At 36.6% G+C, this 27,170-nt stretch overlaps 1 protein-coding gene across 17 annotated transcripts; it reads left to right on the forward strand.

Annotated features, from left to right (window-relative positions):
• PWWP3B (PWWP domain containing 3B) lies at positions 1-27,170 on the forward strand. 17 transcript variants are annotated; one of them, XM_005614359.4, is made up of 7 exons: positions 1-109; positions 2,742-2,926; positions 6,809-6,943; positions 9,123-9,308; positions 19,513-19,647; positions 21,861-21,935; positions 23,230-27,170. In XM_005614359.4, exon 7 carries the CDS (start codon positions 23,452-23,454, stop codon positions 25,534-25,536), a length of 2,085 nt encoding a protein of 694 aa, XP_005614416.2. In that variant the 5' UTR covers positions 1-109; positions 2,742-2,926; positions 6,809-6,943; positions 9,123-9,308; positions 19,513-19,647; positions 21,861-21,935; positions 23,230-23,451; the 3' UTR covers positions 25,537-27,170. The 17 variants fall into 17 exon arrangements, with proteins under 17 accessions (XP_005614416.2, XP_070112747.1, XP_070112741.1 ...); XM_070256646.1 differs by having other exon boundaries at positions 19,542-19,647; XM_070256640.1 differs by having other exon boundaries at positions 6,815-6,943.

A 27,170-nucleotide genomic window follows, 5' to 3' on the forward strand; every position in this document is an offset into this window, starting at 1 on the left:
GGAGCATCCTCTAAAAGCTTGGAAGCGAGCTGTGCCCGGCCAGTCTTGGGGGAGGAGCCGCAATACACACACACTTCGGAGGCTTCCGCTGAAGAGAAGCAGCTTGGAGGTAATGGCTGTCGTAAAAGCTAGTTATTTTCGGAGGTTTCTGGAGACTTTGAAGTAAAGGTGAGAAAACCAGAGACTGCCGCTTTGGAGCAGTGGGAGAGGAGTGTCGTTTTGTGAGAATCGTTTCTGTGAGGGAATTAATATCTGGATTTTGTATTCCTCCATAGATTTTAAAAGTCCACATTTTAAAAGTGGGGGAGGTGGTGATCAGATTACACCTGCGGAAAAAATACTTCATGAGGTTACAAGAGCTAAAAACTTTTGAACAGGCTATTTCATGTTTCGATCAAAAAGCAGTGGTATCAAAAACAAATGATGAAACAAAACTGGAGAAATTAATGTTTCTTTCTTTGAAAAAAATTGTGATAATTCCAAATGAAAAATGAAGTTAGCTGGGGATATTGGATTTGTATATTACTTTGGTTGTGTTGATTGTATTTCTAACAAATCTAACTGTTTTGGAGGAGTTTGTATAGTAATAACGTGAAGTAATCTATAACTGCAGATTTAAGTACTTCTGAGAATTAGAAGTTTGGTTATTTGTCAAGGGACACTCAGTGTCTTAAAAGAATCGCTTTTTTATGGATGTGCAAAGCACAATCTTTGTCTACATCTCTACCTATCTATCAAAAGAATGATATATTCCCATTTGTAATATGAAAAATATATGAAAGATCTTAAACTAAAAAATAATAGGCATATATTAATATAGTAAATCACAACAAACAGTATATCTAGTAATATAGAATGTCTAAGAAAGAAAGAGGAAATTTTCCACTTCTTTCTTCCACATTTCACTTAACATGTAGTACCTATATCAGCATAAAAAAACTGAGATGAGAATTTTAAAACATGAGGAAAAAACTGCTTTCCCCAAAATGTGTAAACATATATAAACATGTAAAGATGTTCAAATATGTGGGTGAATAAATATAATTTCAAATAGTATATTCTAATATATATATGATGAAGGAAAAAAATCAAAGGGATTAGACTCAATTGTAAGCAGGGAAAAACTCAGGGATTGGAGAACTGATGGCGAGTATTTTTTCCTTTAGATTTTATGTGCCTTTTGATTTTCTTGAAAAGACATATTGGAGCTGAAAGGAACAATCTATTTTGTTATAGACATTTAAATAGATACCAAGCACAGTCCATTGTCTTTAGCTGAAAGTGAATCTTTCTGAGGATCTGAGAAGGCTGGTTATCTGGTTGCTTGTGCTTTTCTGGCAAGGCAAATATTTAGGCTATCATCTGGACTTTGGTTCAAGCAGAGGATATTTATTTGTACTTTTATGTACCCTTGAGAAAGAATTCAAAAATTGTTTAAAATATACTATGGAATAGTCACATAGGATAAGGTATCCATAATGTTGAATACTATGCAGCTATAAAAAGAATAAGCTAATACAGTGAGCTAAATGCAATGATAAGAAAAGATGCCCAAGGAACATTCTAAAAATAAGCAAATTGAAGAATGGCCTGTATCATATTAGTAAAATATATGCAAGGAAAATCTGGAAATATACATGCTACTTTATTAATTGGGGCTATAAGTGTAGTTGGAAAGACAAAACATTTCAACCTTCTATATATCACATTTCTCCATTTTTTAAATCTTACTTGGAAAAGAGTAGGCTTCAGTAATTTTCATTATGAGAAAATGAGATAAAACTTAGAAATAGTGAAAAATCTTATAAAAGTAATTCACAAAAAGGTGATGTAGAAAACATTTATTTATGTAGAAAGATGTTCAGATATATTCTTGGGAAGGATAATGGTCTCATTTCATAAAACATGCACGTTTATAAATATCTGTAGGAAAAACCTAGAAACATATAGAGCAAACCATTATATTTGACCATTATTGTGGGGATTTGCTTTCTTCTTGGGAAAATCAAAAGATAAAGAAAGATACACAATATGCATGAGAGATATTGTAATAACAAAAAAGCATTAAAATGAGGAACTATGATCCTATATTTACCTAGCACAACCACACAACGCTTAAATTGAGAATGAAAAACTCTAGAAGCCTGAGAAGGCTACTTACTGTCTGCATGGCTGTAGTTCCCACCCTTCCCCCTAAGGAGCTGGGTGTCTGCAGTTCTGGTTCTAGTCACAAGGTGGCGCTTGCCAGGTGTCCTAAATTTTCTCCAGGCAACCATTTTTATGAAGTGGACAAAGCAGAGAAATGTATTTTGTGTCAGGAGATTACAAGACAGCATGTAGAGTGTGATTGCAGTTCTGTTGAAAAATTGCATGTGTATAACAGGAAAAAAACTCACACCAGGACTGATGTGAGAATTCAAACAGAAAACAGTAGAGAAAGAAGCTACACAGATTTGGCCTATAGAAGACACAAGGAAATTGTTATCTCCCTTCTTTCCTGTCCCCAAATCATACTTTTAACAAGAGGGACGATTTTAGCACGAACTAAATAACATAACAGTATCACAGAAAGCATTTAGAATAATAACAAAAAAGAAAATAAACTGTGGCATCTACATCACAGATGAGATTTCATTTCTTCCCTGTGTTTCAGAATGACATGCCTGCAAATGTTTTAGTGGGGAAGTTTCTTTACGCCTTTTCCATTTAATTGTTGTGATTCCCTATCCCTTTTCGGACAGCCTACGTTAATATCAGAGATGCGCATGACCTTGAGAATCTGCATGTGATGCCAGTTGAGCCCCAGAAAGGCAGTGTGACCATAGAAGCGTCGAACAGGAAGAAAGCTCTGCTGGACAAGCAGTTGGAGTGAGAATCAAAACAACCAGACACAGGGCCGGACCTTCCACGATCCACGTGACACTGGGTAAGGCTCTTCCCATTGCATGTTAAAAACATGTTGAGAACTTGGGGGATAATTCATTTTGCTTCCTTCTGTGGAGCCATAGCATTTTAAATTAAAAGCCACACTTCCTATTAAAATCATGTTAGATTGAGAATTTGATGTACAATTCATTTTGCTGCTTGTTCTGCAGTCATAAGGTTTTTTAATTAAAAGTCATAGCTTCTGTTTAGTGGTGGTGGGGACCTCACGTATTAAACCATTCTGAAGAAATCACGCAAGAGGCTATTCGTTCAGGTGTCTACCTGAGGTTCCAGCCAATGGCTGACTCTCCAGTCCTTGACAGCTTTGCTAGGTTGTCATCACCACATATTAGATAACATAGTTACAAAGATTTCTTAAGACCTTCTTAAGGTCTTACGACCTTTCTTACATAGATATCTGTATACTCCCTGCATAATATTTTGTAGTAGTTTAACACATTTAAATCTTTGCCAACAACCATCACAAATCTCTGACTCCTAAAGTGGTGCTCTTAATGAGGTTATTGGTGCTGAATCCCACTATCAGTGTCCATGAGATTTTGAGTTGCTTTGGACAGGCAGGGAAGCACTAGCAACTTAGGAAACCTTAAAGCCCAGCATTCCTTCATGATAACCTAGGGGAATCCACAAGACCCAAATTATCCAGGAAGACAAATTATGTCCCTGACACCATCAAAGTCCTCCCACACACATTCCCTTCCTATAGTACAATAGAAATGGTAAAGATAGGATATTGGGTTTGTGTTATCATGATACTTTTTTGTTTTTGTTCACCTCCCCTAAAATGTGTTCCATGTCTCTGAACTCCTCCGTCTGATACTCACGACTTATTCTTCTGATTTGTATCTTGTCTCCATTCTCATTGACCACGTTCTTTCTGCTTAGCAAAGTAAACTTCTTATCTGATCCCCTTTCTTTTTTGCCATGTTTTAATCTAATCCGGTTGTCACCCCTGAAAAGACTTTATTCAAGCTATTTTGTGAAGTTTCAGAAGTTAAGAAGAGGCAACAACAGGCAAGAACCATTTACTAGCCATGATACAGGAGAGTTAAGGGTTCTTCAAAAACACTGCTTTTCTAGAAAACTAGGCAGCTAAAACCAGACCAGTGACCTAAGGATTTTTCCAGCATATTGTGTATCTGTGGATGATTTCTTGTCTATATCCAGATGCACTAATTGAGCATATGCAAATTCAGTTTCTCTCTCATTTAATTAGGACTCCCCCACCCCTTTCCCATCTTTCCTGTCTCATCTATGTACTACTGCACACTTAGGCAAATACTAAACTCTTTTTTATTATTGTACTAGTGAATACGGTTTAATATTTAGACAACGTAGGTTAATATCAGAATGACTCATGTGACTCATGTCGTACATGACTCATGCATCTTTCTTAACTATATTTTCTAGTATGGGGAGATGACAGCTTAGCATAATTGTCAAGGATTTGAAAGTTTACTCTCCACTGAGCTAATAAAGGTCTCAAACTCACGACTATCTCCCTGCCTTTTTGAACACTTCAAAAACATAACTCTGTCGTAATGCATCCGTGACAAATTCTTAAAGGCTAGACATTGGGTTTTGCAAACAGAAATCCCTATCTCCTGACCAAAGAACCTTTGATGTTCTTTATTCAGATTGGTTATGGGAATAATTTTGACCCAGCCTGATCCTTCTGTTATGTGTCTCTGGAAGAATGATGGCTTCGTCTTTCTTTAGAGTCCCCAAGCAGACCATTTCCTTTCTCTTCGTTTGTTAATTATGGGAAGAGCAGTGTCATACCACAGCTCTGTTTCTCTATCCTGAATAGTCAGAGGTGGCAAAAGACAGGAGTCGTGTTTACTCATTCACTGTGGTAATGGATGAAGTTGTGAGCACCTCATCAACTTTACATACGTTTTATAATTTTTGTTTTTAAACCTAGCATAACATTGTCTTAAGAGAACTAATCCTGAGGATGATCCATTTGCAGTGTGTACGCTTTGGCACTTCCTGGGAAACCACACCTCGAAGTGAAAAGCAACAAAAATCTAAATTTAAATTTGAACTTCTTGGATATTTTGTGAACAAAAAAGCTCAATAAAAGAGGATAGAAAAATGATTTTCCCATATTGAATTAGCAATTGCAAATAATAAATGCACAAGAACAGGAGTTGCCAATTGTAAATGAGGATGAAATGAAATAGACGTTTCTCTGTATAACAAATGAGTTTCAGCTCCTGTCCAGGAATAGCTGTATCTGAAAGGGAACGTACTGCCAGGCCCTGCAACACAAAGGAGACATGTCATAACTGCTCTATGGCCAAGTGAATGCTATCGTGCAGATGTGGTCAGTGCAAAAGCATAGTGCAGAAAAATATGTTTTCATTTGTGTGGGAATGTGGGTGCACGTAAAAGGTGGAGAGTTCATAGATAAGTACGGCAGCTCCTAAAGATGGTTGTAGTTCAGCAATGTGTTCACCAGCAGGGTCATGAGATTAAGCAACATTCGCTCTGGGGTTACATTCACCAATTCCCTCACAGTCTGAAGGTGAATGACATCCACCTTGGTTCTACCTAACAGACAGGATTCCAAGACCAGGAGGCAGTGAGTACTGGTAGAGAGAGAACACATCCTTCTGTTTGGGAGTCAGATAGACTTTGGCTTTGATTTTGTCTTGCCCTCTTCTTGGCTTTATGACCTCGCACGTGAGCAAGAGTGCCCATTTTTTCACTCCTTTGCCAACTGTCCATTGTATCATTTCTTTCTTTGTAAGTCAAATTAGGTAGAAAAATTAAATATCATTTCTGTTTATGTTTGCATCACTGATTTTTAGGTAAGCTGAGTATCTTTTATGTATTGGTCAGTTTTAATTTTTATTTTGAACATTTGGATTTTGAGGAGCCCCAGTGAATAACACTTTCCTTTCTCTACTGAACAAATTGAACAAATTGATATCAAATGATTGAAGTTGCAAATGGAAGCCAAAATGTCAGCTTTTGTACAAAGGGAAGGTAGGTTGCAGGGCATTGATTATTGTGAGAGTCAAATCGGCCTTATAACACCAAATCTAACAGCCTAGAGGCTTGCAACTGTACAAAAAGGACAGAGATACCTGTAGTTGCACTACATGAGCTTGCTCACAGGGAAGTAAATATCGGGAGCGGGGAAGAATTATTCCTGCTGAACATTGTGAATTGCCTGTTTATGTCCTTTGCTCATTTGTTTTCACTTTGCTGTTTATCTCTTATTAATTTGTAAGAGTTACTTTAGAGATGTTTTTTAGTTGAAAACATTTTTGTCAAGTTCGTTCTTCCGTTTTCAACTTTGGTTTATTGTGTTTTTATCATAGTCTTTTTTTTTTCAATTTCAGTATATCCAGACGCGTATCTTTTTTCTTTAAGGATTTCAGTTGATGTTTTATGTTTAAAAATGACTTTATTTGAAAAAACTATGAAACGTTCTGAAGGATGAATGAGACAACCTGAGTAAATAGAGACACATATCATGTCCCAGGGCCAGAAGAATTAAAATTTTAGAGATTTAATTCTCCACAAAATACAGTATTAATATGCTGCAATCACAAACAAGGATCTAGCGGGTCTTGTTAATGCACATTTACCAACTGGGTCTTAAAATCTTTTGTAGAAATAATGTGCCAGAAGAAACAAGAAAAATATGTAAGAGATATTTTTAACTGAATCTTAATTATATGATAAAGAGATTTGCTGCTGCTTTTTAGATAATCACCTACCCCTGTGGTTTGAATGGAAATTAAAGAGACACATGTTGCCATTTCTCTTTCAAGTCTTTTAAAAATGGACGTTTTTCCCCTTTAAGTGAATTGGAGTTAACTTGGCTATTCTCCTCCCTCTAATTGAGGGAAAGGCCCCCTGCTTTCCCCATCACAGGGAGAGGGCGGAGCATTCTCTGAGAAGCTTGGATGTGAGCTGTGCCTGGCCAGTCTTGGGGGAGGGGCTGCATTTCATGAGGCTGCAGCTGACAAGAAGCTTCAAGGTAATGGCTGTCTTAAAGCTAGTTATTTTCTGGAAATTTCTTCAGGCGTTCGTGTTACGGTGAAAAAAAAGAGAGATTGCTACCTGGGAGAGGTGGGAATGGAATATGGTTTTGGGAAAATTGCTGTTATTGTGACAGAATCAATCCCCTGAAAATTTAGTTTCTCCCGATATTTTTGAAGTCCAGAGTGTGGGATTGGGCGATCAGATTACAGCTTCTAAATTAAGACTTCAGTGAGGCATGCCGTTCATGTAAATTTTTTACATGGCATTCGGTGTTTCTATCTTTGTTACAGATTTTATTATATTTTGACTTAAACACTTATTGTTGTGCACAAAAAATAATTGATAGAAAAATGTAAACATAAAAAGTGATTGACATATAAAAACACAAATATAAATCTACACGAACATGGATGAGATTCAGGTATGCTGTTGAGTCATAACATTTGTAAAACATAAATGCATTTTCCTTAAGGAAGGAACTAGATTCCCATGTTAACAGTCAGCATCTCTGGAGTGTTCAGATTACTGGAGATTTCAAAATATATCTTTAACTGGTTTCAGCATTTTTAGAGTTGCTTTATTCCATGATCATTTTTTATAATTACAAGAGTAAACTCAAGCTGAAACAGTGTAACCATTTGGTTTCAGACTCGTAAACATTGGTAGACACACACAGACATGCAAACATACCCCCCTTGTCTTTTGCCGATAGTGGAAATTTTCCTGGACCTCATCAAGCTTGTAGCCTGGTTGCTGTGTTGGCTACAGCCCTGCCTGTGTCCTCCTTGCAGCTCATTCTTTCAGACCACAGGTACGACTGTGGTCAGCAAGAACCATTTTTCTATATCTTTTAAGAGTGAGACAGGGAGAGGATTTCATTTATTTCTATTAGCACTTTTAAAAATATTATGTGGCATGGTACATCCATACAATTGAATGTTATATAGCTGACAAATGGAAGTATTAACATGTATCTATTTGAAAAGATATCTGAGAAGTAGTATTAAGTGAAAAATGCAAATTGCAGAATGACTAGCACCATATTATGTCATTTAAAGATAAAGGACTACGTTAATACAATATGTGTAACAAAATGAGAAAAAATATAAGGCTACCTACTAATGGCATTATTTGTGTGGTTGGAGAGACAAGAAAGTCTTTACGATCTCTGTTTAAAAATAATTCTTATTACATATTTAGTCATTTTTTTTAACAATATCAGAAAAAAGTTTGCAATAAAATGTTACAGATTGGGGGGAAATTACATTTGAAGTGATTCATAAAAAATCACATTGAAAATACTTATTGATATGAAAAAACTTTCAAACTATGCACTTGAGCCTGGAAAAAAGCTAGTCTGAAATTATATCATTCATGTATATATGTAAAGAAACATATGGAAAGATATTCAGGGAACAATAATTTTATTTTTCCAGAATTATGCTTTCTTTTTATAAATGTTATCTTTTCAATTTTCAGTAAGCATGCAATTTTTTTATCAGACTGTTGGAAATAAAGACATTAACGTTTAGTTTTTTGTGTAATGCATAAGAAAACTCTAAATTTGAGCATGATATATTCCAAAAGCCTGAGAAAATTGCTGGCTTGGCACGGTGTTGTTCCCACCCTTCTCCCGTAAGGATCTCGTAGTAACAGAGTGCAGTTCTGGTACTGGTCGCAAGATGGCGCTTGCCAGATTTTCCAGATTGTCTCCAGGCAACTATTTTTATGAAGTGAGAAAGCAATGAAACATATTTTGTATTAGCAGACTGTGAGACAGCATGTAGAGTGTGATTGCAGTTCCATTGAAAAAAATTGTACGTGTCTAGAAGAAAAAGCCCCACAGGAGAACTCAAACAGAAAGCATTAAAAAAAGTAGTTGCATAGAATTTGGCCTATAGATGACACAAGGCAATTGTTATTTCCCTGCTCTCCTGTCCCCACCTCACACTTGCCCAGAGAGAGATGATTTCAGCATGAACCAAATAACAGCTATGTCACAGAGAAAATTTCAAATAATAAGAACAAAAATAAAAATAAATGTGACCTCTGCATCACAGATGAGATTTCATCTAGTCCCTATGTTTCAGAATGACATGCCTGCTAATGTTTTGGTAGGGAAATTTCTTATCTTTTCCATTTAATTGATTTGATCCCCTATCTTCTTTGAACAGCCTAAATTAATGTCAGAGATGCACATGACCTTGAGAATCTGCATGTGATGCCACTTGAGCCCCAGAAAGGCAGGGCCATCACAGAAGTGCTGAGCAGGGAGAAAGCTCTGCGGGACAAGCAGTTGGAGTGAGAATCAAGACAACTGGAATACAGGGCCAGACCCTCCACGAGCCACGTGCCATTGGGTAAGGCTCTTCCATTTCATGTTAAAACATGGTTAAGTTGAGAATATGGAGTAGAACTCACTTTGATTCTGACTCATTAGCCATAATATTTTAAATTAAAACCCACAGATTCTAGTGTTAGAAAAGAATTAAATGTGTTAAATTCCTATAAAGAAATTATACAAATGGGTATAACGATGTCTAATTATGGAAGACCTGCAGGTCCCAGCCAACTGCTTGACTCAAGAAATCATTGAAAACTATCCTATTCAGTAGGTAGCCATGACAGCCATTCCAAATATCTGACTTCTAAGCTTATCTTCTTAATGAGGTCATTGTTTTGTTGTCTGAGTCGAGGCCACACAAACCCCAGTATCTGTGTCTGGCTGCCTTGGGTAGATAGGACAGCACTGGCAGCTTTAAAAAGTTAAAAGATTACCCTAGAATAAACGTTGAGAGGCTTCAAAGTATCAAAATATCCAATAACAGGAATGGTGTCCCTGATGTACTCCCAGCAACCCCCCAGTCTCCTACCACACACACTCATTCCTTATATCTGATAGCTATAAGGCCTACATACTGGGGCATTATAGAACGACTTCTCTTTTCTTGAATTTTTAAATATTTTCCCCAACTACAATATGTTTCTTTGGTGCCCCGTCTTTATTCGTCTTTTTGTATGTCTTCTCCATTTTCATTGACCACCTTTCTTCTTTGACATAAGAAATCCCTTTGCTTATTCTCTTTTCTCTTTGCCTTTGCTTTAAGTGAGTATCCTCTAGTATCACCAATTAAGAATTATTTATCCAAGCTTCCTTGCTAGTTTTCAGGAGGATATGTATAAGCACAGAAGGAGAAAACTATTTAGTAGCCGTAAGACATTAGAGACCTTTAAAATCACTGTTTTTGTGGTTAACCAAGAAAACACAGACGAATTACCTAAGGATTGTTCTAGATGATTCAGAGTTCACTGGTTGATTTCTCATCTATGTCCAGATGTACTGATCAATCACATGCACATTCAGATCTTTAATTGTTCACTTTGAACTTCTGTTCTTTTTTCCCCCTTCCTTCTTATGTTCATATCTACTCCTTGCTGCACACTTAGACTGTCACTGAACTCTTAAAAATTATTTTAACCTTGTAATATATTTTGATATCTGGTAGTACCAGTTGCCCCTCAGTAAAGTTAGAACTTGGTCCCAAACCCATGTCTGCATATCTATTTGAGAACTTCTAACACATAACAACCTTATCATAATGCTTGTCTGAGAAACTCTGAAGTTTAGACCTTGGATCTTTTGACAGTCTCTCACATCTCCTCACTGAAGAATTGATAAGTACCTTTATTCAGTGGTGACAGGAATAATTTTGGTTCAGCCTGGATCTTTTCCTATGAGTATCTCAGAGAATGGTGGTGGAGGGGGCTGAGAAAGGGATTCTTTTTTTCTTTATATTCACCAAGGAAGATCCGTAGAAGTCTCTATTTGCTTATTAATCCCAGGGAGAACACTACAGTTTAGTTTCTCTACTTCAATGCTCAGCGTGTAGTGAAACTTTGTTTGCTGTGTGCTGTGATGATGATGTTATGAGGTCCTTATCAACCTTTCTTTTATTTCTTTTAATGTTTCCCATTCCATCATCCTGAATCGATTTCCTAGCAGCTTCATCCATTGGCACTGTGCAGGTTTTAGCATTACCTGGAGAACACAAAAACTCCAAATATGACAGGTTTATCTTCTTGTGACATCTGGGTCACTGGTTGGTATTTTTTTCTTTTTTGCCTCTCTATCATGTTCGTGTACATTAAACCAGGGATTATGGTATCCCTTTGGCCCTGGCAGTGATACTCTATCTGGCTTGCCTTTTTCTTACCTGGAATGTTCACCCTTAGTAAGCTTTCTTTTGCTGTTCTTCATCTTTAGATAGACTGACATTCAGACAGTGAACATTAGTAATAAGATTTTATCTTTGTTTACAGACAGTTTCAGGTATTTGTTTGTGCTTCTGCTTTTGGGGTCATTGATTATTTTGAATATCCATTAAGTGTCTAAGATTCCTTGCTTTACCAATGGTCATGGCCGCCTCGTGGTTTTTGGGAGAGTTCTAACTGAACCCTTTATACTCTTTTATATGGACTGTATACACTAAAAATATCGATATTTGCTTATTCTATAACCACTCTATCTCTTGTATGTTATTTAGCTTCTGCTCTCTCACTGGGAACACATCCTTGACCAGCTCTCTAGCTCCAGATTATAGCACTTTGGCTTCTACTCCTTCCTTTCCTTCTTCTCACATGGTTGAGTGGCATGTAAGAACTTCCATGTAGTTAAAGGCTCTACCAATGAGGACAAATTTCACAACCTATAGGGTGCTGAAGTCCCCCGGGATTTTTGACATTTGTCCTGCATTAACTAACTTTCAATGAAATAGATATTTAATGAAGATATGAATTTATAGAAAGAGTTGTATTACCGAATCAAAAGTCGGGTGTCTTTGGTGCCCCCCCCAACATTTTAAAGTAAATTCAGAAATAGAAGTTGGTAACAATTAATACAAGAGGTTAAAAAAAATTGAATTTCTAATATATTCTTTGTACACTCCAGATGATATTTTTACACATATCTTGTGGTATCCACAACCTTTTTTGGAAACCATACATCTAAAGAACAAATCAGAATTCCTATATGTACCATTATTCTCACACTAAAATACAAACTTCTTATATAGGTCATATTTTGATTTTGGATGCCTTTTTAAGACTCAAGTTTATTGAGGTGTAATTTACATGGAGTTAAATTCACTCTTTTAGGTGTATAGTTAGATGAGTTTTGATAAACATATGCACTTAAGTAATGACCGATAAGGTCAAACTAGAGGATATTTCCATAACTCCTCCTGCCCCATCATAGTCCAATACTCTTCTCTACCCCAATTCCTGACAACCACTGATCTAACTTTGTGCCTATAGTGTTTCATTTTCCAGAATGTCATATATATGGAATCATAAGATATACAGCCTTTTGCCTCTGGCTTCTTTTGCTAGCATAATGTTTCTGATACTTACCCATGTTGTCACATGTATTAGTAGTTTATTCCTTATTATAGCTTAGAGGTATTCTATTATTCTACAATTTGTGTATCCACTCACCAGATGTATAGTTTTTGGTGGTTATGATTAAAGTTGTTATAAGCATTCCAGAACAGGTCTTTGTACATAAGTTTTCATTTCTCTTGGGTAAATACCCGGAAGTGCAATTTCTGGATTACACGGTAAGTGTATGTCTGTTATGTATTAGAAACTGCCAAACTACTTTCTAAAGTAGCTGTGATATTTTATGTTTCCACCACCAGTATATGACTTCTATTAGCTCTGCATCATTGCCAACAGTAGATACTGTCAGGTTTTTTTCTCTATTTCATATTAGCCATTCTTATAAAAGTGTCAATGGTATCTCATTGTAGTTTTACTTGCATATCCTTAATTACTAATAGTGTTGAGCATCTTTTAATCTGTTCATTTGACATTCATATATCTCCTTTGATGAGGGTCTCTTTAAATTGTTTGTTCATTTTTTTATTGGGTTGTTAATCTTATTGAATTGTAAGAATTCTTTATATTATTTGAGATAAAAGCTCTTTATCAGATATGTGTTTCACAAATATGTTTTCCCACTTTGTGGATTTTCATTTCATTTTTCGAAGAGCAGAAGTTTTCAAGTCCAATTTATCAAATTTTTTATGGTCCATGTTTTGTGTGTGTGTGTGTGTGTGTGTGTGAGGAAGATTGGTCCTGAGCTACCATCTGTTGCCAGTCTTCCTCTATTTTGTATGTGCGGTGCCACCACAGTATGGCTTGATGAGTAGTGTGTAGGTCCACGCCCTGGATCTGAACTCACAAGCCCCGGGCTGCTGAAGCAGTGTGTGCAAACTTAACCACTATGCCACCAAGCCAGCCCCCTATGGCCCATGTTTTTTGTGTTCTAATAAATCATTTCCTGAACGAAGGTCTCAAAGATTTTCTACCTTGTTTTCTTCTAGAAGTTTTATAGTATTTACTTTTACATTTATGTCAGTAATTTATTTTAATTTTTGTATTGTTTTTAGCTAAGGGGGTCAAGATGAACATTTTTGCATATGATGTTCAATTCCCCCCCCAGCACTATTTGTTGAAAAGACTATCATTTCTTCATTTAAATACCATTGTCAAAAATCTATTGACCATATTTACTCGTCTATTTGTATTCTATTTATCTATATGCCTATCTTATGCCAATAATACACTGTCCTGATTACTGTAGTCTTGCAGTCAGGTAACATGAGCCTTCCAACTTTGTATTTCCTTCTCGAAATTGGTCTGGCTATTCTAGTTCCTTTGCTTTTTCGTATACATTTTATAGGTATTCTCAATTTCTACAAAAAGCATGGTGGGATTTTTATTCAGAGTACAGTGATTCTATAGATATGTTTGGGGAGAAGTTACATCCTAAAAATAGTCTTTAAGTCAATGAACATGCTATATTTTTCCATTTATTTAGATCTTCTTTAATTTTTCTTATCAGTGTTTTGAAGTCTTCAGCATACAAATCATGCACATTTTTGTTAGTTTTGTTAGATTTGTTCTACCTTAGTATTTCCTGTTTTTTTGATGATATTATAAATGATACTTTTTAAAATTTCAACTTCCAAATTTTATTTTATAGAAATAAACTATTTTATGTTAACCTTGTATCTGGTGATATTGATGAACTTACTTATGAGGTCTAGTAGTTTTTTTCTTGGTAAATTCATTGCAATTTTTTACATTGATCATCATGTTGTCTGCAAATAAAGACAGTTTTATGTCTTCCTTTTTAATCTGTATTCCTTTAATTTATTTTTCAGGCATTATTGTATTGCCTAGGGTCTCCAGTATAATGTTGAGTAGAAGTGATAAGAGCAGATATCCTTACCTTGTTCCTGATTTTAGAGGAAAAACATTGTGTTTTACCATTAAGTATGATTTTAACTTTAGGTTTTTGGTAGATGCCCTTGATCAGGTTTAGGAAGAGCCATTTAATTCCTAGTGTGCTGAACATTTTTATCTCAAATGTTTGCGAAGTTATGTCTGATGCTTTTTCTGCATCAATTGAGATCATCTTTTTTTTTCCTCTTTAGTCTGTTGGTGTGGTGAATTACATTGATTGATTTGTAAATGTATAACCATGCTTGCCTTCCCAGGGAGAATTCCATTTCTATATCTATATCGTTGAATCTGTGTCTTTGTTTATGAGACACATTGATCTGTAGTTTTCTTTACTTGTTTTTTTTCTAGATTTGATATCAGGTTAATGCTGGTATCATAAAATATGTTGAAGATTGTGTCTTCTTTTTCTCACTTCGTTGTCATCTGGTTTTCATGATGTGCACTATTTTGCTTCGAGTGGAGCCTGGAGTGCCAGAGGATTTTTTTCAGTCATCTTTTTCCACCCTAAATTTTCAGCAGTCTCTTCACACCTGTTCCGCTAGAGCGGGGTTGGATAGGGACACTCTCTTCATCCTCTTGCCTATTTTGCAGCAGTAGTCTCCTATTGTTATTAGGTGCTAGACTCATAGTGAGGCAGGGAATGCTTTCTGTTGTCCTGTCCAGCCTCAACATTAGGGAGGCCCTTTGCAACTGGACCTTGAGGGTTGCACTTTCTCAGCATTCTTTCCTCTCAACATGACAGTTGACCTCAGATTTGTATCTGGCGTTGGTTTTTAGTGAGAGATACATTCTTGCCCCTTCCTCATCAGTAGCTTTTTATTCATGTAGGATCTTGGGCCAGAGGGTTTTCTGTTCCTCTTCAGAGGCAGATGGTTTTTGCTTCTACTTCTCCCCCAGCAGCAATTGGATCTCTGCCTTTGTCCAGAGGATGGGAGAGTTTCCTATCTCCTCCTCCCTAGGCAGATAGGTTTTGCTTCTATGCCTCTCCCAGAAGCAATGGATTTTTACCTGGGTCCAGTAGCAGAGTCCTTGCTACATCTCCCCTAGTGGCTTAAGGCTTTGGCTTCCCACAGTAGAAGGGTTTGGATAACTGTGTGGGGCTGCATGTCTCTCTGTCAGCAACAACTGATTGCTTCCTGCATGCCTGAACCACTTGACATGGGTTCTTTTTGGTTTCCTGCTTTGTCCCCAGTCATGTTTGTATGCTTCTGGTTAAGGACTGTGAAAGAGAACTTGGCAGTGAGCATATAAGTGTCTGAAATGCCAGATAATCCAAAGTACTGACATACTAGCCCATTAAGAATTTAAGAATTCATTAAAATTTCAGCTGATTTCTTTTTTCCTGATTGCATGACAGCCACCTCTTTCTCCATGCTTTGCCAAAGATAAAACAGTACCTATGGTCTCTCTTTAAAGGGGCTGGTCATCCTTTGGAATTCGGTTGACCTCAGTTCTCTGATGGGCTCAAGGGATGTTATGGTTTTGTAGATTATCTAAATTTTTATCATTATAAAGTTATGGGTGGCATTTTCTTGTGGCTTTTTATATCCTAAGTGGAATGAAACTGGTGCTTTCTAATAATGTATGGGTGTTATTTTTTTTCCTTTGTTATTAAATATGCTTTAGGAAGAAGCAGATGGTTTCTGAAGCATACTTGTAAAGAATTGATTTTTATATAATGGTTATTAAATTTTTCATTTAAATTTTTATTTTTTAATTATCTATTAAAATTATACTTTAAATTATCATATATAATATGTGACTTTTTATATACACTTCTTTGGATTTTATATATGTGTAGATTTATATAATCACTACCAGTCAGAAAACAAAAGAGTTCCATCACCCCCACAACTTCCTGTACTATCCTTATATAGTCACACCCTCCCCCTACCTATAACCCATGGCAGTCATTGATCATGTCACCATAACCATACTTTTTTCTTTCTGAAAATGTCATATAAAAGGAATAATACAATATTGTGACAGACAGCCTAGGTGACCCGCTCCCTTGTATTATTTCCTCCCCTTAAGTGTGGGCAGAACCTGTGACTTGTTTCTAATCAATAGAATTTGGAAAAAGTGATGGCATGTCACTCACTGCCATAATTACATTATGTTATATAAGACTAATTTATGTTTAATTAGATGCAGAACCAGGTACAGAATTCTCTTTCCAGTGACTCCCCACACATTTCAAATGCATTTATTAATTCACCCATTCATCCAGCACATGTTTCTAGAGCATTTTCCATTTACAATGTGGTAGGTACAGTGCATCTTAGTGATTAGAGTGAGGCCTCTGGAGTCAAAGTACTTGGATTCAAATCCCATGTGCCAAATGCTTCCTAGATATCCTTGTATTAACCTCTCTAATGCCTCATCTACAAAATGGGAATGCTCATAATATCGACCTAACAAAATTTTGTAAGAATCAAGGGAGATGGTATATAAAAGCACTTGTCAGAGTGCCTGGAACATGCTAAGAAGCACTTTTGGCTTCTATCATCTTTGTCATTATTATTAATAATATTACTGTTGTTATACGGAATGAGTAAGTTGTAAGACTCTCTTCCACGAAATAACCATCTGATTATTAAGTGAGATAATATGTCAAGTGCTCAGAACAGTGCTTGGCATATAGGAAACTTTTATAGGTATTAGATACTATTATATGTATAATTATTATCTATCTTCACTACAATAATAGTAGTAGTAGTAACGTTTATTATTATTGGTTATCATTCTCCCTCTCCTTCTACAAAACAGTGAAATATAGATTATCCAAGGAATTAATATTTTCCTTTGCATATTGCTTGGAAAATGGTGAGGCAATGTAGCATTTCCTGATTTAGGTGCAATATAGAAAATAGACAAAATAAATACAAGAAAGTATAGTTTTAACGCAATTACCATACTTTATGTGCATTTGTTTTTTTTCCAAACGTAAAATGAGAAGAATAAGAAATATTACATTATAAAATAGGTAACTGAATAAATCTTCATTTAAATAAAGCCATATTTTCACTGGCCTGATAATCCTCTTTAACTTACCTAGTAATACTTTGAAAGCTTTGAAAAGATTAATTCTAAGAATGATATTATTTCTGTTGGTGATTGTAAGATCAACTATTTTGTTCTACTACTAGAAAGAGACTAGCAAACACAGTGATATAAGTAAGGCAGACGTTTATTGTTTCACTAAGTTAAAGTGATTGAATGAGGTGGTCACATTATTCAGGGCTTCAGGATCTTCAGTCCCTAGTGAGTTGCATCCATTTTCTAAGGCTTTTCTTGGTCCAGAATGGCTGTCTGAATTCCATCATGATCAAATTCTAGGGAGGAAATGAGAAAGAGGGAAAGCGAAAAAAAGCCCAAGCTGTCTGTTTACCTCCTTTAGAGGTACCTTCTCTAGAATATTCACAACTATTTCTGCTTATATTCTTTGAAAAGAAATTCCATCACATGGCCACAGCTCACAGTAAGGGAGTCTGGGAAACGTAGTCTTTTAAGAGTTTATACTGCCACTCTGAATGCAACTGGGGTTCTGCTAATGAGAAAGAATGCAAAGAGTGGATAAGGGGAGACGAACTAGACATTTCTGTCCCAGGCATTATAAATATGATACACAGTTGTAAAAAAAAAAAGCATTAAACAAATAACAGAAGTCTATAAAAGATCTAAAGGGAAAACTTCTGTGGCGAAGAGAGTGCTACGTGTTCATCAAACTCTGTTTCAATTTCTTCCTGGATTACAGGGAGACTGCCTTCCTCAGCCTCTGTGGCAGCTTTAGCTAGTTGACTGTGACTGGCAGTGACGTTTGCCAGACTTGGCCCCTAAAACCTTCCACAGGATTCTCTAACCTCCCTCTTCATAAGATTGCTAGCCAGGTGCAAAAATGCGGTGGAGGATTTCAAGACCAAAGAAGATGGTAGAGACACAGGATGAAGTTTGAGTCCCTTAATGACTACTTGGAACAGAGAACCCATCCCCTTTCTGGCCGCTTGATAACCTACATTGATCTTTGACATCAGCAAAATAAACTTTTGTGGGTGAGCCTCTGAGACTTAGGGGTTGTTTATAGTACATAACATCACATACTCTAATTATTACAGCCCTCAATAATACACCAGCCTAGAGATAATCTTCATTCATTTATTGGTATTTATTGTTCCAATATGAATGCTTATATAAAGGTGGATTTTTAAAATATATATTACATATTATATGATACAGAGGCCAGATAAGGCACTTCATCCTCAAATATCTTCATTCTCAAAATTATCACTAATGGGGCCGACCCCGTGGCCGAGTGGTTAAGTTCACGCACTCTGCTTCGGCAGCCCAGGGTTTCATAGATTTGGATCCTGGGTGCAGACATGGCACCGCTCATCAGGCCATACTGAAGTGGAGTCCCACATAGCACAACCAGAAGGACCTACAACTAGAATATACAACTACATAATGGGGGGCTTTGGGGAGAAAAAGAAGATTGGCAACAGTTGTTAGCTCAGGTGCCAATCTTTAAAAAAAAATTATCACTAATGGTATTTAAAATTGGCTTTCTAAGTTAAATCAAAAATCTGAATTTAAATTTAACACAGGAGAATTTTAATGAACAAAATTTGCAAAATATATTTCAGACATACAAATAAAGACGTAAATTTTTAAAACTTAATTTTCCTCACATGGAATTGTGCCTGAGTGAAAAATACTAGCAAAACAGAAGAAGAAAGAATTGCCAGTTATTGATGAGAGTATGCAAAATGCATACTTTCCTGCCAAACCAGTGATTTTTCAGCCTCTAGTCAGAAATATCCACGTTTACTTTCCTGAAATGTTTAAAAGAAGAACTGAATAAAAAGAGAGACATACCATCTACTAGAAACAGAAAAAGATATTATAAAGAAGCCATTTTCCCTAAAATAATGTACAGTTTTAGTGCAATCCAAATCAAGGTCCTTAATGAGCTATTTTAATGGAGCTTGACCAGCTGAGTTTTAAATTTACCTGCAGAGGTCAGGTGCCAGAGAAGGCAAGGAAAAAATACATAAGGAATAATTTAAACTAGATTTTTATTTTTTAATAAAGTGATTTGCTATCTCTTTTTATCAAGAAATCGCACACCCTAAGAATTTGAAGAGAACTTAAACAGACACTTGTTGCTATTTCACTTTAAAGTTCTTTCAAAAGGAACGTTTCTACCCTTCACACTTCAGTGGTTTAACTAGGGCATTTCTCCCTCCTCTGATTCAGGAAGGGGCCTTCTGTCTTTCCCATCACAGAGAGGGGGTGGAGCATTCTCTGAGAAGCTTGCAAGTGAGCTGTGCCTGGCCGGTCTTGGGGGAGGAGCTGCATTTCACCAGGCTGCAGCTGACAAGAAGCTTCAAGGTAATGGCTGTCTTAAAGCTGGTTATTTTCTAGAGACTTCTCCGGGCCCTAGAGTAAAGATGAGAAAAATAGGGACCGTGGTCTTGGAGTGGTGGGGAGGATGTGTGGTTTTGAGAGAATTGATGGCATTTGAAAAAATTAATCCTTTGGAATTTTTGTATCCCCCAATGCTTTAAAAGTCCACAGTGGGAGAAGGGGTGATCAGGTTACAGCCTCTATATTAAGACTTTGGTGCAGTGTGGCCATTCATGCTAATTTATCGACTTGGCATTCCATGTTTATGTTGCTGAACATTCTGTTACTGTTTAAATTTTTAAGCATTTATTAATTTACCTAGAAAAATGACAGATAAAAATATTTGACAGCATGGGGGAAAATGCTTCTATGAGTTGACACATAGACTATGTATGTATCACCTGTACGTGAGCGTGCAAAGGGGCACAACTATGTAGTTAAGTGAAGACACTTTGACATATATATGCATGTATATATGTGTGATTAGAAAAAATCTGAGAGCAAATAACCCCCCATTAGTCAGCATTTCTAGGTGGTCAGTTTACTATTTTAATATTATTTTTTAGCCTGTTTCAGCATCTTTCATGTAAATTTCCTCATGGTTATTTTTATAATCATGAAAGAAAAATGAAGCTGAAACAACATTACCATTTTGTTTCAAACACATGAACATTCGTAGACACACACAAACATACAAACATACCCTCCTTGTCTTTTGCCGATAGTGAAAATTTTCCTGGACCTCATCAAGCTTGTAGCCTGGTTGCTGTGTTGGCTACAGCCCTGCCTGTGTCCTCCTTGCAGCTCATTCTTTCAGACCACAGGTACGACTGTGGTCAGCAAGAACCATTTTTCTATATCTTTTAAGTTTAAGAATGAGACAGAGAGAGGATTTGGTTTATTTCTATAAGCGGTTTTTAAAATATTTTATGATGGCATGATGTAGCCATACTATGTATCTGGAGAATAGAAACATGAACCTCTGCTTAAGGTGGTTTGAAATGTCTGAGAAATAATATAAAGTGAAAAAAGCAAATTATAGCATAGCATTTATATGATCTCACTTAAAAGTAAATATGTATGTTTGTGAAACATGAGGATGTTACTACAGTACATGCAACCAAATCTGGAATTGATATTTACGTAGTTGGAGAAAAGGCTAGCTTTACTGCTCTCTATTTAAAATATTATTAATATATGCTTATACATTTACTTGTTTTACATCATCAGGGAAAATATTGAGATAAAATGTTGCCAGTGTGGAAAACACCTCATTTAAAGTAATTCATAAAAGGTCATTTGGAAAAAAATTATGTGGAGTGATGTTCCAACTATACTCTTAATTGAGATCTGATGTTGATTTGAAATGATATGCATTCATCTATACATGTAAAAAATCTGGAAAGAAAATATTCATAGTGATTACTTGTATAGACTTGTACTTTGTTTTGCATATATCTTTCTACATCTTTTCAACTTTTAATAAGCTTCTGGATGTTTTTATAACCAGAAACATTGTGGTTGAAGATATTATGATCCCGTTATTATCCTACACAAGAAAACCTTTGAGTTTAGGATAGAAAATTCTAAAAGCCTTGGAAGGCTCCTGGCTGGCTAAATGTAGTTCCCACCCTTCTTGTAGGAAGGATCTCGTAGTGCTTGAGGCCCTGCTTATACCTCCTGGGGAGGCTGCAGTTCTGGTTCTGGTCACAAGATGGAGCTTGCCAGGTTTCCTGAGTTTTCTCCAGGCAATTATTTTTATGAAGTAGCAAACAAAGCAATGAAACACATTTTGTATTAGTGGACAATGAGACAGCATGTAAAGCGTGATTAAAATTCTGTTGAAAAATTATATGTGTAAAGAAGGAAAAATCTGCATGGTGACTGATGTGAAGTTCAAACAAAATCTACAATCTGGCTTATGGTAGATACAAGGCAATTGTTACTCCCCTTCGCTCTTGTCTTCACCTCACGCTTTTCCTGAGAGAGATGATTTCAGCATGAACCAAATAACATAACTGTATCACAGAGAGATAATTTAAAATAATAAGAACAAGAAGGAAAATAAACATGGCATCTACATCACAGATGAGATTTCATTTCATTCCTGTGTTTCAGAACTGCGCACCTACTCAAGTTTTTGTAGGGAAGTTTCTTCTGCCTTTTCCACTTAATTGATTTGATTCCCTTTTGGACAGCCTGTCTCCTTTTGGAGTGAGAATCAAGACAACCGGATCACAGGGCCAGACCCTCCATGATCCACGTGACATTGGGTAAGGCTTTTCTCATTTCACGAAGCATTTTACATTAAAAATTAGAGTATAATTTATTTTCCTTCCTGCTCTGCAGCCATAGCATTTTAAATTTAAAGCCGCTTTTGATATTAAAATCACAGTAAGTTGAAAAATGGAGGCATAATTTATTTTGCTCCTTGTTCTATAGCCATAATGTTTTGTAATGAATGCTTGTAGTTTGGGGGGAAAAAATCTCATGTGTTAGGGCCCAGCACGGTGGCACAGCGGATGAGCTCGCACATTCTGCTTCTGCAGCCCAGGGTCCGCTAGTTCAGATCCCAGGTGCAGACCTATGCACCGCTTGTCAAGCCATGCTGTGGCAGGTGCCCCACATATAAAGTAGAGGAAGATGGGCACAAGTGTTAGCTCAGGGCCAGTCTTTCTCAGCAAAAAAGAGGAGGGTTGGTAGCAGATGTTAGCTCAGGGCTAATCTTCTTAAAAAAAAAAAAAATGTCGTGTTAAACCACTATGAAGAAACCCTGCAAAAGGTTATTCAGATTTCTACCTGAGTGCCTAGCTAGCCATCTGATTCTCAAGAAATCCTTAATAACTATCTTATCCAGTAATTGAACATAGCAGCCATTCTGAATCTCTGCCTTCTAAGCTCATACTTTTAATAAGGTCATTGTGTTGTTGTCTGGGTCCAGGAGATAGATACCCTATTATCTTTGTCTACCTTTGGGTCAACAGGGAAGCATTTATAGCTTAAAAATGATAAAGCTGTGTGTTCAGCTAGCACAGTGCTTCTCAAGGAGTTCTTCTTGGGCAGGTAGCATCAGAATGACTTGAGAACTTAGTGGAAAGACAAAATGTTGGGTCTTATCTAGACCTTCTGAATAAATCTCAGGATAGGGCCCAGAAATCTAGCTTTATCAAGTCCTCCAGATGATTCTGATACACGCTAAGTTTAGAGTCCCACTGCCCTAGCTATAACATTAGGGGCACAAAAGTCCCAAAGTATCTAATAACATGAATAGAGTCCTTAACACACCACTGCAACCTCTCTCACCTCTGCTGGCATGTATACAAATTCACTTCTTAATAATCATGTGCAATAATAAGGGCAAGTTCTTGAATCTGAGGTATTATAAAACCACCTGTCCAATTCTTATCCCCCACCTTACATTATGCTACATTTTTATCCTCCATCTGATGCCCCCCTGAGCATTGTTCTTTCTTTTATCTCTTCTCTATTTGCAATCGCTCACCTTCTACTTTGGCAGAATAATTTTGTTTGCTGATACTTTTCTTCTTTTCCTTTTCCCTATTTCAGTATCTTCCATATTGTCCCATTCAAACAACGTGTTCAAGCATCCTTGGGAAATTGAGCTGGAGGAGAACAGGCCACACAAGGTGTAAACGTTTTTTAGTTCTAAGACTAAAAGAGACTTTGGTAAGAGTATTGTTTTTGGTAGGAACTGCCTTCGCAGTGACAAGAATAGCCAGATACCTCAATCTCTGATAATAACTTCTTGGCATACAAATCTAAATCATAATGGATGCCGAGTATGTCCTGTGCAATTGGAAAGACCAATTATGGCCAGCAAAAGTTCTGTCCAGATCTGAGACTTCATCAAACAGTAAGAGAAAAAAGACATTTTCCCTAGAAGTTCAAATACTCTCCCTAGATGAAAAAATTCAAGTGGAAAGCACAGAAACAAAGATCCTAAATAAATCTAAAATTGAAGCCATTGCCTCCTCACTAGCAGCGCAGTCAGAGGTTGGTGCTCCACCTAGAGAGGAAACGACCTATGAAAGGTCACTAAAAGTGGCACTGGATGTTCTGAATGAGAGAACAAATTTGAGTGAAGCAAGCAGTTCAGATGAAGAAGAGACCACTACACTGTCTGAAAACGTACAAGAAAAGCTTTCCAATTCACCCCCGCGTAAAAAATATCGGAAGCATGAAGGAGACTTACTGAAGCGTCTTGAGGAAAGTGAAAATCCAACCTCTCTGTTAGTATCTTCAGACAATGATGATTCCCTGCAAGAGGATAAATCACATGCACATGCCACCATTGATACTATTCCGAGTGAAATGGAAACAAAGTCATCACAGAACTCCAGCTGGTACCAAACTTTCCCCTCACTTTCAGAAGATGATGATGAAAAGGAGAACAAGAAAAAGATTGACATCTCAACAGTTATGTCTTTGCATTCCACAATCAAAGAGGAGGGTGCATGTGTTAAAGACGAAAAGTTCACTCCAACTTTGCCATCAGATATCTTCACTGTGCCCAAAGAATTGAAAGGGGAGACACAGGTAATCTGCCCAGAGACTATACCTACTTCCTCTGAATGCCCTACCGTCTCAGAGAATATTGAAGATCCTGGAGAGGGTCCCTCGAATCCATGCTCAGATACCAGCCAGAATCAACCTATTGTGGAATCAGAGACAGGTGCTGTGGCATCCCCCGGACCTTGTTCACTGGAATGTCAGGTTTCACTTAGTGCCTCTAATCGTGTCCTGGATTATTCAGTCCTTCTTGTGGATAATGAAAGAAATCTTCAGAGATTGGATTTTGAGGAACTTGGGGAAGAACCTCAAGCTTCTGACAAGTCAGTGCATCTAAATCCTATTGATGCTTCTGTATTTGATGACAGTGAGGAAGATGAAGAGCTTCCACGCTTTGTTTTTCATTATGAGCCACGTTCATTTGAAACGGGAATGATAGTCTGGTTTAAATATCAGAAATATCCATTTTGGCCAGCAGTGGTAAAAAGCATCAGGCGAAAAGAGAAAAAAGCAAGTGTGCTTTTTGTTGAGGCAAACATGAATCCTGAAAAGAGAGGCATTAGAGTGCCTTTTAGAAGATTAAAGAAATTTGATTGTAAAGAGAAACAAGCACTAGTGGATAAAGCCAGGGAGGATTACAGCGAAAGTATTGACTGGTGCATCTCGCTCATTTGTGACTACAGAGTTAGAATAGGTTGTGGTTCTTTTTCAGGCTCTTTCCTTGAGTATTATGCTGCTGACATTAGTTATCCAATTAGGAAAGTACTCAAACAGGATACCTTCAGGAACTTATTTCCAAAGCTACATAATGAAGATTCTGTGGAATCAATGGTTGTGACTTCCCAGACCAAGAAAATGTCCTTCCAGAAAATTCTCCCTGACCGAATGAAGGCTGCTCGGGACCGAGCCAACAAGAACCTAGTGGACTTCATTGTGAATGCCAGGGGAACAGAGAACCATCTTCTAGCAATTTTAAAAGGCACAAAAGGCTCCAGGTGGCTGAAAGCATTTTTGAATGCAAATAGGTTCACGCCCTGTATTGAAACCTACTTTGAGGATGAAGATCAGTTGGATGAGGTGGTGAAATATTTACAAGAAATCTACAAACAAATAGACGAAAGAATGCTGGCTCTGATAAGAGACGATAAAATTAAATTTATCCTAGAAGTGCTTCTGCCAGAAGCAATCATTTGTTCAATTTCTGCTGTTGATGGATTAGATTACGAGGCAGCTGAAGCAAAGTATCTAAAAGGACCATCTCTAGGATACAGAGAAAGAGAATTATTTGATGCAAAAATCATATCGGAAAAGAGACGGAAACCATTAACAAGTGAAGCTCATTGAATCTCCTGAAAGTCCGAACCATAACAGGGAGCTTTCGTAGATACTAGTTTTGAAAAATCGCTGAACGTTTCTGTCTAATACGTATTTTCCAGAAATGTGAGACTTCAGGTAATATGTTCACTTTTTTTTGCAATCTCTAACATCTGTATTACTACATCTTCATTTCCTTTGCTTATGCTTCTTCAAAGTCAATTTTATTAACATATTTCAGCAGTTCTGCTTTCCCGTACATTTGTAGAATGCATAGTTCCTAAATGAGTCTTAAGGGAAAGTACTATTTTGTTTTTTGACATTTTTGTGTCTATGCTGTATAGTTAAATAGAGTGTGCACAATCATTTTAATATTAAAATTGCACTGGTATTAGATATTAAGCAAGATAATTAGAAAAAAGTCTAAAAAATGTCAATTATATATTTTTTGCTTAATTTTTATAAAATATTGGGTTTTCTCTTAAGATAGTTGAATTATTTTTCCTGCCATGCCTATTTATTTTTGGAAAAAATATTTCTGAGACATAGAACCAAAGATAGAGATGCTTTGCTATATATTATAGCTAACTGCAGTTGCTTTTGCAAAAAAAAAACCCTGGAATTCAAAAATAAAGTAAATGGATTGCCTGCATGCAATCTATATGTATGCGAGTAACATCTCAGCATGCAGAAAATAATTTTGGCAGCATTGAACAGGATTGTTCATTCTATGCTCCCCTGAAATTCCACTTATGGGAGTGTCTATTATTCAATAGCTGAATGGTTTCTTAGAACAGACAGACTTTTGGCTGTCTTCATAACTAAGAGTGACTGTATCTTAATATAGCCGTCTGACCACATATGGAAGGCAGCTAGAGTTATTGTATTCAAGGTCTGGCTACTCTAGATATGAGTTCAGGCTGACTGTTTAAGAGTCCATCTTGTTTGATATAAACTGTAGAAAATGCAAGCACTTTGTTTTGAGTCTTGTATCTCCAAATACATAGTTATTTGTTTCAAACCAAGCAATCTTTATCATCTGGCTTATTTGTAAAATAGTTCCAGTTAGTTCCAATAATACAAGTGCCAACTGGTAAGTCATTCCAGGCTACTAGAAAGTATGGATGGACCAGAATCTGTGAATTTGGAAATGGGCCACAGAAAAAGCCTCCATCTAGCCAGATATGACAGTTATCCAAATGTGTTTAAAAATACACAATTAAAACTTAAAGTCTGAAGCAAAAAAATTGTTTATTCTAACTTGAAACAAGACTTTAGTGAGAATAAATGTTAGGAGAGCTACTTTATTTTAAAAACTTGACATAAAAATAAATGATAAATGCTTAACATGAACCTGTCTGCATTTTTACTCTTAAGAGTGAGACAACTATCACTCTCGGGCTTTTGTTATGTGTTCACGTGGCTACATGTTTATGTAAAATTTTCAAAAGTTCAACGTTTTGATTTTTCTTTTGCCTTCGATGTTCACTTCATCATACTTCACACTGTGCAGCTACATAAGTGCTGTTTCTGTAGATTTATGTGTGTGTGTGTGTGTATACACATACATATATATATAATTTGCTCAGAATTTTTGCTTGTTGTAGTTGTCATTTTAATGCTTGTTACATATTATCATTCTAAATAAATATTTGCTTTCATGA

This window comes from Equus caballus, chromosome X (genome assembly GCF_041296265.1).
Source record: "Equus caballus isolate H_3958 breed thoroughbred chromosome X, TB-T2T, whole genome shotgun sequence".
Lineage (NCBI taxonomy): Eukaryota > Metazoa > Chordata > Mammalia > Perissodactyla > Equidae > Equus > Equus caballus.

Excerpts from the sequence above, each read along its gene's own strand:
- PWWP3B (XM_005614359.4), top strand. The coding sequence starts at position 23,452 with ATGGATGCCGAGTATGTCCTGTGCAATTGGAAAGACCAATTATGGCCA.